The 13,583-nt window shown below is 32.2% G+C and overlaps 1 protein-coding gene across 1 annotated transcript; it reads right to left on the bottom strand.

The window, feature by feature from the left end:
- Nucleotides 1-6,780: 6,780 nt before the first annotated feature.
- Nucleotides 6,781-11,640, bottom strand: LOC105780650 (histone deacetylase 14, chloroplastic). Its single transcript, XM_012605098.2, has 9 exons — nt 11,475-11,640; nt 10,809-11,062; nt 10,076-10,150; nt 9,287-9,388; nt 9,128-9,199; nt 8,589-8,645; nt 7,842-8,093; nt 7,379-7,560; nt 6,781-7,221 (listed from the first exon to the last, which is right to left on the bottom strand). The coding sequence occupies exons 1-9, from the start codon at nt 11,527-11,529 to the stop codon at nt 6,921-6,923; spliced, it is 1,350 nt and encodes a 449-aa protein (XP_012460552.1). The 5' UTR covers nt 11,530-11,640; the 3' UTR covers nt 6,781-6,920.
- Nucleotides 11,641-13,583: the final 1,943 nt, after the last annotated feature.

Genomic DNA, 13,583 nt, shown 5'->3' with positions numbered 1-13,583 from the left:
ATCTTAAGTATTCTTATATTAAAAAGCTTGATAAATCAAAGCTAACATATATTAAAAATCAGAATTACAAATAATTACACTCATTCAATGATTTTTGAAATGCTTCCTAATCAAATTGTAGAACCCAAATAATTAATTATTTCTTGATATCAAATTTCATGGGAAAAATTAATTCACGGTTAAAATATGCTCTAAGTTCCTGTACTTTTTGCACATTTGGAATTTAGTCCTCTATTTTTATTTTCAGAGATTTAGTTACTTCACTTTTCAAATTTTAAAATTTGGGTCCAATTATTAATATCGTTGAACTTTTCTATTAATAAACTCAATGGCGTGATATTTTGAAATAAAAAATTTACTTAATAATCATGTAACAAAAATTAACGTTATAATGAACATATATTTTGTTTTAAAAATATTTTTATACCTACTAAATGCATCGACTCGAATATCAAACAAATGATCTAATTAATTCAAATAATAATATTTAAATTTAATATAAATAATAAATAAATTTAAAATTTAAACAAAATATAAATATCCAACCCACTATCATGTAGGTATCTTTGTATAAGGATATTGTATGTTACAATAGATTAGAGGTGATCATGGATTGGGCTACCCGGCCCGGCCCGACGGCCCGCCTGAAAAATGGGATGGTTCGGGTAAAAATATAGGCCTGAAATATGGGTTTGGGCAAAAAAATTAAGCCCGTTTAAAAAACGGACCGGGCTCGAGTAAAACTTTTTTGGGCCCGGCCCGGCCTAAATTATATATTAAATATATATATTTTTATTTTTAATCAAATATATATATATTTTATTTTCAATCAAATATATATATTTAATATATATATTTTATTTTCAATTAAATATATATATTTAATATATATATTTTATATATATTAAATATATATTTAATATGGGTTAGACCGGGCTCGGGCTTAACAATTTTCTCTCGGGCCGGGCTTGGACAAAATTTTGTGTGGGCCCATGATCACCTCTACAATAGATGCCCTGCTTTGGATTGTGATCCTTTTTTCTATATTTAGGGCTATGTTGAATAGATGTTTTTGTATCAGGGATCTGTTGGGTACTTTTTTGTTGCTTTTTTTTATCTGTGTGTTGCTTATGGAATCTTAATTAATAAATGTTTGACTTAAATAAATAAACATTATCTTAAAATTAAATTTTATTATACGAGCGGACAAAAATATTTTATATATAAATGATTATTAGTGGAGTGGTAAAAATTTTTATGCGAAAATATCATTATAGTAATATTATTTATCCTTTGAAATAAAAGTATTTTAATAATTTTACAATTGAATTAGTATCGAGTTAATCCGTGACATCAACTCAATCAACCATTTTATATATAATATAAATATACTTAGACAGAGAAAGGATTATATAAAATTATGATTCTACGTCATCCTTATCCCTTTCCAATAAGAGAATGACAAATCAGATTTTTTTCTCCTGATTTTCAGCTTTTTTCTCTTGAAAAAATTCAAATCAAACTAAAAACACTAAAAATCAGGAAGAAAAATTTGATTTATTATTCTCCCATTTAAAAAGATTAAAGATGACGTGAAATTTCAGTGTTATACAATAATCTTTTCTCAGAGAACCCTTTTCTTATAAAACCTTCCTCTTCTATTTAGACATAAATAAATAAATAAATCTGAAAGCTTCCAAAATTATAAAGAAAAAGGAACCCACGAATATTTCTAAAGAAGGTATGGGAAATCTCGTCAAATTGTACAATGAGTATGTTTCACATAATTGACACTCATCACCAACTACATCAATGGACCCAATAACCAAAAATTCGAATTTTAGAATAATTTTAAGAGTTAAATAGTGAAAATAGGATGTCATTTAGTACTAAAAATTCTCATACATACTGATACTCCTTTATTTTGTCTTGAGCTGATGAAATTTTTGCCCTTTCTATACAAAAAGTGGGAAAAAAAGGTATGGGTACTAACATATTATCACAGTGAATCATCCAGAGAGAAACATAGAAAAACATCTTTATCTGAAACCCACCATGATTACAAGTTACTAAAGCTGGCAAATCGCAATCTCCCATATGTAGTAGTGGGTAGGACGAGGTCTAAAACGAAAGCTTGAGACTCCAATGGCCACACACATGTCTGTTTCCATCATCATTGCCTTTGCTTACCTATTCTTTTAAACAATAGTTTTCATTTGCTTGAGAGATGTGAAAGCTTGTTTTCTTTCTTTTGTTCTTTCGCCGTGTCAATTTTTGAATGCTAGATTTTGATTTCTTTAATCCCTTTGTCTCCAAGAATGTGTCCTTTTTGCTCTTTTAGACTACATTCATTTTCACACTTGGAAATTGTTATGTGGTGGTAAGTGGTAACTTTGCTGTCTTTCCTCTTTTTTCCCCATTTTCGCTTGATAACCCTAAAATCACTGCTGCAATAGAAACTAATGTTAAACTCTCAACATATATACATAGAAAAAAGATGGTATAAAACTGTGTTTTTACGATATTCCTACTCTTTTCTAATAGCAGATTGATAAATTAAATTTTCTAGTAGGAGAATGATAAATTAGATTTTTTTTCCTTAACATTTTTGGTTAGATTTGTATTTTTTCAAGAGGAAAAGGCTGAATATTAATAGGAAAATTTTAATTTATCGTTCACTTATTGTTATTCTGAAAATGAATAAGAGTGACGTGGAATCACAATTCCATACAACATTTTCTAAATACATACGTGTGTGTGCATAGCTTCATGCATGCGTTTTTCTTTTTCAACCACCACCATAAAAAAGAACTATGGGTTGGATGGTTTAAGAGGAACTACCGATTTGGGATGTGACTCTTGTCTATGTGTGATAAACTCATAACATGAAAACTTTTTCATATTAAATTTGGACACATCCATTCAAAATCATTATTGAAAGATATTTACTTGTTTTGAGGAATTTTGGGGTTTTTTATTTGAATGACGTGAAAAGTATTTCTTCAATATGAGGATTGATCCCTTTGAGCTTGGAAAAACCTATGTGAAAAGAAGAAAAAAAGTCAACGATAGATCCTTTCCTCAAAAGTCAATGTTTTCCATTTGGATTTCGTGGGTTTTACAGAATATATACATATGCCGTAATTTAAGCACATTCGTTGAACAAATTATTAAACACAAATGCAAATTCAAACCAACTATTATAACCTTATAGTGTTGCTGAAAGGAAATTATATTTGAAATTGGTGTTTATATAAGTCTATAATATTGTTCGTGAGAGAGGATTATATAAAATTGTAATTTCACGTCATTTCTATCCCTTTCTAATAGGAGAATGGCTAATCAAATTTTTCCTCCGCATTTTTAGTTGGATTTGAATTTTTTCAGGGAAAAAAATCTGATTTGTTATTCTCCTATCAAAAAAGGATAGGAATGACGTTGAATCACAATTTCATACAATTCCTTCTGTATTATTCATATGCAATAAGCTAATGCTTTATACTTAGCTACTTTAATAAAAAAAAATGGGTAAACTATCATATTAGTCGCTTAAATATTATTATTATTTTTTATCACTCAATTGTGAATAGTTACAAAATTGTCACTCAACTATTAGTCAATTTTGTCTTCTTGTCACCCAACTATCTTGGATTTTTTAGTGTTTCCATTTTTTACATTAGCCAACTTGTGGCCAAAAAAGAAAATTTGAATAGTTGGGTAAAAATTTTTAACTTTTCATAGTTGAGTGGCCAAAAAAGAAATTTACTAATAGTCAGGTCACTACTAGTGTAGTTTATATATCCATTAAAAATTGGGAGTAACTTGTTTTGGTGGTTCACATTGTAAGTGTGTGAAGAATCATTAAGGTATGAAGAGTCATTAAGGTGGAGGAGATTCACACTGTAGATGGTGCGGAGAGTAATGGTGCTTGAATCGGACTAGACCGACTGGTCAGACTGGGAGCTAACTAAGGTACTGATTCGAAGAATGGCATTGAACCAGTTAAACGTGAACTAGTATGGACCAACTGAACTATATTTTTTTAAAATTTTTAATTTTTTTATATTTTTTAGTAGGATCAATGAACTAATGGCTTGACTGATTCGACCACCGATCCAATTTTAAAAATATTGTTGGAAAGCCATTAAGAATGATAGCTTCTAGGGGTCTTATGAGCTTAGAGAGCTTAAGGATAATACTCTCTAACGATGGGGGCGCTGGAGACTTAGGGAGATGGCCAACTCCGAAGGGTGGTGGTGGTCGAAGTACCAAAAAAGTACTATGTGAATTTAAAGATATCAATCTAAATGAGGGAGATGTGATTACTAAACTTATTGACGAAATTTCGTCCATTAGTTTCTCCAAGAGAGTACGATCTATTGATGGGAAAAAACATGTCTAAAACTGTAATTATCGAGTTATTGGGAAGGAGAATTAGGTTTAATGCCTAATGGAATAAGGTTTTGGCTATGTGGAAACCTTCTCAGCCTCTTTAATTTACGGACTTGGAAAATGATTATTAAATGATAAAGTTTGATCAATAGATAGCTATACAAGGGTGTTATCCGAGGGTCTCTGGGTTGTGTAAAACCAATACTTTACAGTACAACCGTGGACCTCATCTTTCTCCACTTCTCAAGCATTTTGTGCACTTAATATAATAATTTCGTGCTTAAATAAAAATTCATGATCAAATAATTATATTTGTATGTTTGCTATCAAACCAGTAAGTTGTGTGAGTTGGAAATCGAGTTATGCGAGAAACTTGAAGAGGTCGATCAAGAACTGTTATGGAAGCAGAAATCAATGATTAATTGGTTAGTATGTGGGGATTGAAGCATGAAATACTTTCATAACCAGACCTTGGCTCGAACTGTTTTGAGGAACTAAAGCTAGGTGATGGAGAATGGTGCTATAATGAGAACTTTCAAATATCTTTATATCGTGGATGGTCACCGGTCAGGTTTGGAGGAAATTCCCACTAACAGGGTGCTTTCCCAAATTTTAAAATAAAGACTTGGGATATTGGCCAGTGCCTTAAAAAATGAAGAAATTAGGTGGGCTCTTTTTGATATGGTGTGGTTAAAAGCTTCAGGGATCGATCCATAATTTACATGCTCAATTTTTTCAGAGTCAGTGGAACATTGTTGGCATTTAAGCTTGTAGTATGGTGAAGTAAGTTTTTCAAAAACAGCAGTTAGCCACGAATCTTAACAAAACTCTATCTTTCCATCAACTTATGTATTGGGCTTTACAACGTGGTCACGGAAGTCATTGCTAACATGCTCAAGAGCATTATGGTGTGTACCTCATTGCTCCCAATTAGGTAAGCTTCGTGGCTGGTTGAAAAATTACAGATTATATATCCTTATTGCGCAGGAAATGTTCTACTCTATGAAATCTCGCAAATTAAGGAAGGCAGAGATGGATGCCCATTAAGTTGGATTTTGAGGAGTCTAATGAGAATTTCTTGAAGTTACGCTTTAAGAAGAAAACCATCATGAGTTGTACTTCGTCGGCTATTACATAGATCCATTGGAATGGGACATTCACATAGGAACGAATAAGGGATGGTGATCCTTTATCACGTTATTTATTTGTTTTGGGTATGAAAAGTTTGGGATAAAATATTCTTAGGGAGGTGAGAAATCAGATTTGGGAACCTATTTGTTTGTCTAGAGGTTGACCTCAAATCACATATTTATTCATTGCTGAGGCAGAGTTAGATCAAGCGAACATGGTGTCTAGAGTTCAACAATTTAATTAGTATTTCGAATATAAAATTAATTCTCCGATGAAGGCTTAATTGTTTTTCTCAATGAATACAGAAGAGTGCATGGTACCCACCATCAAGAAAAAAAATTGGTTTCCTCTCTTAGAGATTGTGTGACCTGAACCCTTCACTTGTTGAAGAAATAAATACAATGGCAAAATAAGAGGATCTATGGGGCGAAAGACTGAGGGCTGTAGCCCGCCATAGATTCCCGCGGTATAAATCATACAGCACAAGTTGAATCTGTATAGAACTATTTTTCTCCTATTTGACTTTGATGAGAATAGGATTTTTTAACCCTTAACTAGATATAGTCAAAACTCCTCTTGCATCATTCGTTTTTCAACATTAGTGAATTTCTCCTCTGCCTCTAATTATTTTTCAAAAGGGTTTTCACATGAAATTTATGCTTTCTTATTTTTCTTATTTTATTATTTTGCGATCATTTTATCGCCATTATGAATGTTTATTATAACAACCAGGTTTTAGATCTTGGGAAGTGTTTGGGAGTTACCTGTGATACTTTCCTATTCATTATTGATAAGGTTAAGAAACGATTGAGTGGGTGGGATTCGAAGCTATTATCCATTGCGAGACACGTAACTTTAGCAAAGTCAGTCTTGTGTATTTCGAATTACTTGCAAATTGCTTTGTTTCCTATTCATGCATGCAATGAAGTCGAAGAATAGTGTAGGGGCTTTTGGAGATCAATGGATGGGATGCAAAAGCCCACTCTTGTGAAATGGGATAATTGCTATCAGCCAGTTGATTGTGGAAACCAATGTATCAAATCAATCCCTCCTTTTGAAACTAGAAAATAGCTTACTTACTGATGAAACTGTTAACCCAATGTCCAGGTCTGCTTCGCAAATAAACAATAGATATAGAAGCCTAATTACCATTTAAGAAAAATCATGGAAACAGAATATTGTAGAACTCCATTTTCAAACTTTTTTTTTGTTTTAGTACGAGCTATAGCAGAATTTCCCCTCCTTTAGCTATGGTAATTTGTAGAAAAAGCTTTAACATTTTGCATTTCAGCTTTCTAGTATAGAGTTAGTATAGTTATAACTGCCATTCACAGTTAATAACAATATGAACTTTAATCTCCATGTATATACTTTTTAAGATTTAGATATCTGCACATTCACAGTGAATGTATGTGCTTTACTCTCTGAATCGCTTGCTTCACCCTGGTTGATGGTTCTTCATACAATATTGCAGGGTCATCAAACTCAGCTGCCAAACTTGGCTCACCAAGAAATGCTCGGAATGAGTCTGCCACTGAATACGAAAGTGAATCGAGGTTGTATCCTCCTTCCAGGAAAAATACACAGCGACCACCACATAAATCTTTGGCAAGCTGTTTGATATTAGATGCAAGCATGTAGTACGTTCCTGTTGTAAACTGTAAACTGGCTAGTGGATCCAATACATGACCATCATACCTGCACAAAGATCAATCCAAACCCTGCTCAAGACATAATCTTCTCCAAAATATAATAAACAAACAAATTGTCCTATTTACATCCCAATCCTATTGCACTGCCAATACTCTCTGGATTCATTATCTAACCAAACATCCTCGAGTGATTGAGAGCATACCCAGCAGAGACAAGGATTATATCTGGTTTGAACCTTTGAGCGCAGGGCACGATGACTTCATCAAAAACTGCTCTCATTGCAGTATCGCCTGAGCCTCCAGGTAGTGGTAGATTAAGTGTTGCTCCTTCACCAGCTCCTATACCTATCTCATCAAATTTTCCAGTGCCAGGGTAGCTTCCATCCTATACCAACATTAGTGAAACTGGGATTTATTTATTAGCTACTAACATATTCTGTTAATAAGATTCTAAAAGATGCATTTGTCTAATATCAGAAGATGACTCGAGTGAAAAGTTAGTAGAGCATGTACCCCTAATTCCAATTCTTACTGGTTTGAGCAGAAAAAGCAAAGCACGAGTACCAAATAGTTGGCATTGTTTTATACCAATAATGGTTAGAAAGATATAATATTGCAAAATGAAGAGTAAAAAAGGTATTGATATGCATCAGAGAAGTTGTGTACCTGATGGGTTGAAAGAAAGAATATATCTGGATCATCCAAGAAGGCGTCATTGGTTCCGTTACCATGGTGAACATCAAAATCAATAATAAAGACCCGCTTCAATCCATGTACACGCTGAGCATGACGAGCTGCAATAGCCACATTGCCAAATACACAGAACCCCATTGGACCTTTTGGAATAGCATGATGTCCTGGAGGTCTTATCAAAGCAAAAGCAGTAGGTGGATCCAGTTGGTTCTTTGATGCTGCAACCTGAATATGACATAAATATGTTTGGCTTTTTAGAGATTCGGGAACAACTTCCCCATCTCACAATAAGAAAGAATTTGTTAGTCTGTAGAGCTAAGAGCAGTGTTTCAAATTGTTGTTTACCCCTAATTGCATCCTTCGCTTTTTCGAATAATGTCATTTGAAATTGTCGTTTTCTACATTATTTTATTTTATTTTGAAGTATGGACAGTAATTCTAGGCCCATAGAAAAGTTACTCCTACATATATGGCTCATCTGTTTGAGGAAGAAAACCACATTCCAAGAAGGCTTTTGGGCTCAGCATTAAATTTAATGCACTTTTAGCTATTTTAGGTTCCTAATATTACAAATGTTTTCCATAGCTTTAAAGAAACACAGGAGAATGGAACTTTCACTTTCTAGAAATGTAACAATTGAAAGTCAAAAGGGGAAGAGCTAACAAGAAGACCGAAAGATATAATCATTTAAGCGACTAACGTTCTAAGTTGAGACATCACCACTGAATCAACTAAGGCAAGTCCTGCTCCAGCTGCAACTAGCGACTCATGGAATGTCTGTATCACAAAACGAAAAGACAATGTAAGACATATTGAACACATATTTAAGAACCTGAAGCAATATAAGCAAATTGCATGCCTTCAACCAATTATTTGTTCAATTTTCTTAATATGGAACTGTCAAATGTTTTGATCTAGTAATCACTTCTAACTGAAAAGTATCTGATATTCATTACAATGAGATTGTTACAATTGCTATTTGAATCCAATGTATAATGTAGAAGCGTGACCACTATGGACAGATGCATAATGGAGGAAAAGGGGACACTGCCCTGCAGAGATCCTAAAAACAGTTGAGAATGCTAATAAAACATCAGAATATGTTAAGAAATTTAGCTCCAGTCCCCTTTGAATTGGGAAAAAGTAGTGGCATTCGTGGTTATAAAAGGCATATGGTTAAATTCGTAAAGATACTAATCAAATTATGAAATAAAAACTAAAGAAATGCAAAGAAATAATCAATAAGTTTATATACTTACTGTGGAAGTAGCGTATGTTGGTCCAGAACCTTCAATTAAAATAAGGCCCTTCTCAGAAGCCTGATCCATAGCCTATAACTTGAAGCATGTAACAAATGAAGTTCCGTTTTCAAATAATAGATGTAAAGGAAAATATGAAGCGCATGACCTAGAGGCCACCTTTTCAAGGCCAGACACATAAGCCTTTGCATGAACACTGGCAATGTCATCAACTGAAGCAAGATTGAAATTTTGAAGTTCAAGGATGTCTGAGCCACGAAACTGACATAAACAAGAAAAATGAACACAAAACGAAAATTCTCAAAATAATATCATTATAGAACTGTACTAAGTTTTTTACTGTCAATCAGTTCAGTTTTCTTCAAACAGCACATCTCTACTATTCATATTTCTTGTAAAATGACCCCTCTCTTCCATCCACAGTTCTTACAGGATATATTTTTTCTTTTAGAGAAGCTGAGAGCAACCCTTGCTTCAGCCATTAGGGCAATGAATTACATTTAATTCATTTGAATTTGACCTTCCAATTCCAATTAAGATAAGGAGAAAGAATTAAAAGAAAAAATCAAATAAGCCATAGACTATCAACGAATACTAACCTTCGTTGATAGGACAGTTCTGTCACCAGCAAAATCTCCTAGTAAGTTATTATTTGAAAAAATAAATTTGAATCAAACAACATGAAGAGGTTTTTCTTAACTAACTATAATTTCCTTTCAAACAACTTGTCTTTATTACCTATTGCCCTGAACATCAATTTGACTGACAGACTCAGGAGTGGTGATTTCATGGCAGAGCTATTTATAAGCCATTTCATAAAGAACTGTACATCTTTTTTGTTAACAGATAAATGTTCAAAGTATGGAACATGCATCAACAAGGAACGTTTGCAACTGAAAACAAATGACACAGAAACAAAACAGGGACAGAAATAATTCATTTCAGTACCTTTGGGGTAAGCTCCATCTTCTCTAGAGCTTTCACAATTGCAGGCACTCTAGCACTGGATTCTGGATGTGACTCCTATAGTAAGAAAACCATAATACAAGGAATATGCAAGCCTTAGAGGATATGTATTATATTTAATAGATGAGAAATATGAGAATCAAATTAATCACTATCTTGCACTTTCAATGAAAGAAAAAACAACATAATTAGAAAAAAAAACTTCCCATGCTCAAGAACGAAGGGTTTGACTGAAAAATATCCATTCCATATAAAACTATTTTTTGACTATTCCAAGTTAAATCAACATGAAAGATCAAATGATCAGAAACAGGTAAAGGTAAAAGAGTTCCCTCCAATTTAAACAATCTTGCCCCAAAAACGGATGACTAAGTGAGCTTGATTTAAAAGGGGAAAAAAATATATAAAATTGGAGATATACATTAAAAGGACTCCAGCATAGTTACAATAGCGCATGCCATAACAAAAATTTTGAAGATGAACTTGATTTAGCTCTTTAATTATGTAAAAAGGCAGACGTTCAAGCATGAAATGCACAGAAATTCATGTCTTAAAACTAAACCAAGCTCTCTGTACCAAAAAATAAAAACTAAGTCAAGATTTCCTAAATACAAAAATCTTAGAGAACCAGAAATCACAGTACAAACTATACAAATAAGAAATTTATAAGCAGTAAACTCGCTCATCAGGATAAAGTCAACAACCACAACTATACCTTGTTATGACCCAGGGCAGCAGCCACAGCATAAATCACTCTCGCATCACTCAGCTGATTTATGGATGGCAAAGTATCATTCTGCTCTGTGCTATAAGAACAAGAGACCGAAGTTTTGGTATTTTTCGAGACGCATTTCCTCCCTGATAATAAATGCTTATAGAACCTATGCTCCGAAAGCATGGTATTTGCACTAAATCTACAATGATTCTTCCATTGTTGCACTTGGTTTCGAACCAAAAACACCATAGTTCCTACACCAATTGGAGTCAGCTTTGATAATTAGAACTACATAACCACCTTATTATTAGCACACTGATTCTGAATTTGGTTGAAACAAGATTCTTTTCTTTATATTCTTCCATGTCCAGTGCAAGGTCCAATAAACGAACCTTGTAGAGGTCATAATATTTTCAACAAAAAAATATAGATAAGCTAAAATTAAAAAATAAACATAAAAAAAAGGGGTACAATCCCAAAATATGCAGAGAAAATGAAAAGAAAACAAAGTTAATTATATCCTGTTTCAATGAGAATGCCATAATATTAGTAATACCCAAAGTTCCATACTGACCATGTATATATATAATCTATGGGTTCTTCTGAGAAAACTAAAGCTAAGGAAGGATCGAAGCTAGTAGGAACATAAAAGAGAGAAATGGTTACCTGCAAAAGAGGGAGGGCGAAAGGTTTGAAGCTCCATTAGATGACTGAGCGGCATGCGACTCTCTTCAACTGTGATCCATATATAATAATATCTTGATGGCTGATAATGAAAACTACATTGGATATTTTCTATGAAGGAAAATTTGTGGAAATAGAAAGATATTTGTATCCTGAATTTCGTTTGATTTATAAAATCTATAAATTTTGGAAATAGGATTATCCTTTTAAATAAAAATATTAAGTTCGGAATTTAATTAAAATACAAATCCTGCTTCAATTTTAATATTCAAAGTTCAACCTTAGCACGACCTATGTTTTATTTTTTTCATTCAAAAATTGTTTATAAATTCAAAAATAAAAATTTAAGAATTTTTCATGAATTTAAAAATATATATTAAGTTTGAATTTATACTAATTATTTTTATTTTATTTCTAATTATTATAATATAAATATAATAAATAATTTTTTCCTAACCAAATAAGGCATAAGAGTTTTGAAGAAAAGGAACTCTAGAACACTTCCCTTTATTTTATTTTAATTGTTATCCAAATAAAAGTAAGGAAGATTAACTTACCTTGCTTTCAGATCCTCTCTTCCACTTCTCTCCAAATCGAATGTTGTATAAATTATCTAAAAACATACAAATAATGGATGGCCGGCATGTAACAGATAACGGAAATAATTACATTTATTTTGAGTTTCCTATATTTCGCTAAACAATATGCTCAAATTTTACTTTTCATTGGAGCTCAGCTGAGATTATTTTGACTAATAATGATAAAAATGATTCAAGAGGGACCACATGCTTCAAGCATGGTCGACCATACATTAATTATTTTTGCTACCTCATAAAAATAACTTTTTGTTAGTCTGTTGGAGTAATTTATATAACAGTTGACAAATTTAGTTTACCAATTCAGATCAAAACAAAATATTAGGTACTAAATTAGGAAAAAAGTGTCCAAATTTAAATACTAAACCGGACTAGAAAAATATTGAATATCAAATTAAAAAAAGTGTCGAGTTTAAGTATCAACTGACCCCAAAAATCTAAATATCAAATTAAGCGAAAGTGTCGAGAAACTAAAAAGTTGTAGTAAACCTTTGTATTTAAGAATTGAATTTTTAAAATTATAATTTATAATAAAGGGGGGAGGCACCGGAAGCAAAATTTAGCTAAGGTGGATATATACTTATGGCTTTAGTTCTTGATGCCATTAATATACTTCAGTTCTCCACCACCATTCCAACTTCCTAGTTTGGTTATGCGTTAAAAATTCAAGCAACTACTGTACCACATTAACATGTTTTTTGATAAACAGCTTTTGGATTTTTCATCATTTATGGGATAATCATCACTGAGCCCAAGATAGAAGTTTTGCCCAGAAAATCAAAGAATATTTTATCACAAGAAACTTTGTGAAAGGAAATCCCTACAGCTGTCTTTAATTGTTTTTCTTTATCAGTAAATCAAGTCTGATAAAGCTTAGACAGTACATTTAGGCATTTAGGCTGAACTAAAGCAAGACCATGAAAACATTGGTTTTAGAATTCTTTATGGGTTGGGTCGGGTCCGGATTGAACTCAAAAAAAAATTTAGGTTAGTTTATTAGACCTGGGTTTGGCCCAAAAAATAAATTTAAAATTTTGTCCAAGTTTAATTCGAATAAAAATGTTAAAATTCGGGTCAGTCCGGCTATATTAATTTTTTATATATATTTTTTAAATATATATAATATCAAAATTACATAAATATTTCTCAACAAATTGAAAATAAATTTTAAAAAATATGTATACTTAAATAACACTAAGATAGATGTAACTTAACAAGTAAATGTCTCTAAAATAATAACAAAATTAACAATAAAACAAGTGCTATATAATATCCAAACAATAACAACAAAATAATAGTAATATAATAGTGAAATGATAACAAAATAAGGAGAAAACAACAAAAAATAGCAATTCTTATTTGTCTTTTTGTTGGGCCGGGCCCGGAACAAAAACGTCTTACACGAGGCCTAACCCGTTTTTTTCTAAATAGACATTTTTTTGTCCAAGCCTATTTTTCATGTCTATATTTTTTCTCAAACCCTCTCACTTTTCAG

The sequence above is a fragment of the Gossypium raimondii genome, chromosome 4, assembly GCF_025698545.1.
Source record: "Gossypium raimondii isolate GPD5lz chromosome 4, ASM2569854v1, whole genome shotgun sequence".
Lineage (NCBI taxonomy): Eukaryota > Viridiplantae > Streptophyta > Magnoliopsida > Malvales > Malvaceae > Gossypium > Gossypium raimondii.
The sequence above is the reverse complement of the archived record's forward strand: the minus strand, read 5'-3'. Positions and strand labels throughout refer to the sequence as shown.

What these genes read in the sequence shown, in the direction of transcription:
- LOC105780650 (XM_012605098.2), bottom strand. Translation starts at nt 11,529, where the DNA reads ATGCCGCTCAGTCATCTAATGGAGCTTCAAACCTTTCGCCCTCCCTCT. An exon ending in CTGCCCTGGGTCATAACAAG is followed by an intron (nt 10,151 to 10,808) that starts GTATAGTTGTGG and finishes TTCTTACTATAG; the next exon opens with GAGTCACATCCAGAATCCAG. An exon ending in TTGCCTTAGTTGATTCAGTG is followed by an intron (nt 8,094 to 8,588) that starts GTGATGTCTCAA and finishes TGTCATATTCAG; the next exon opens with GTTGCAGCATCAAAGAACCA.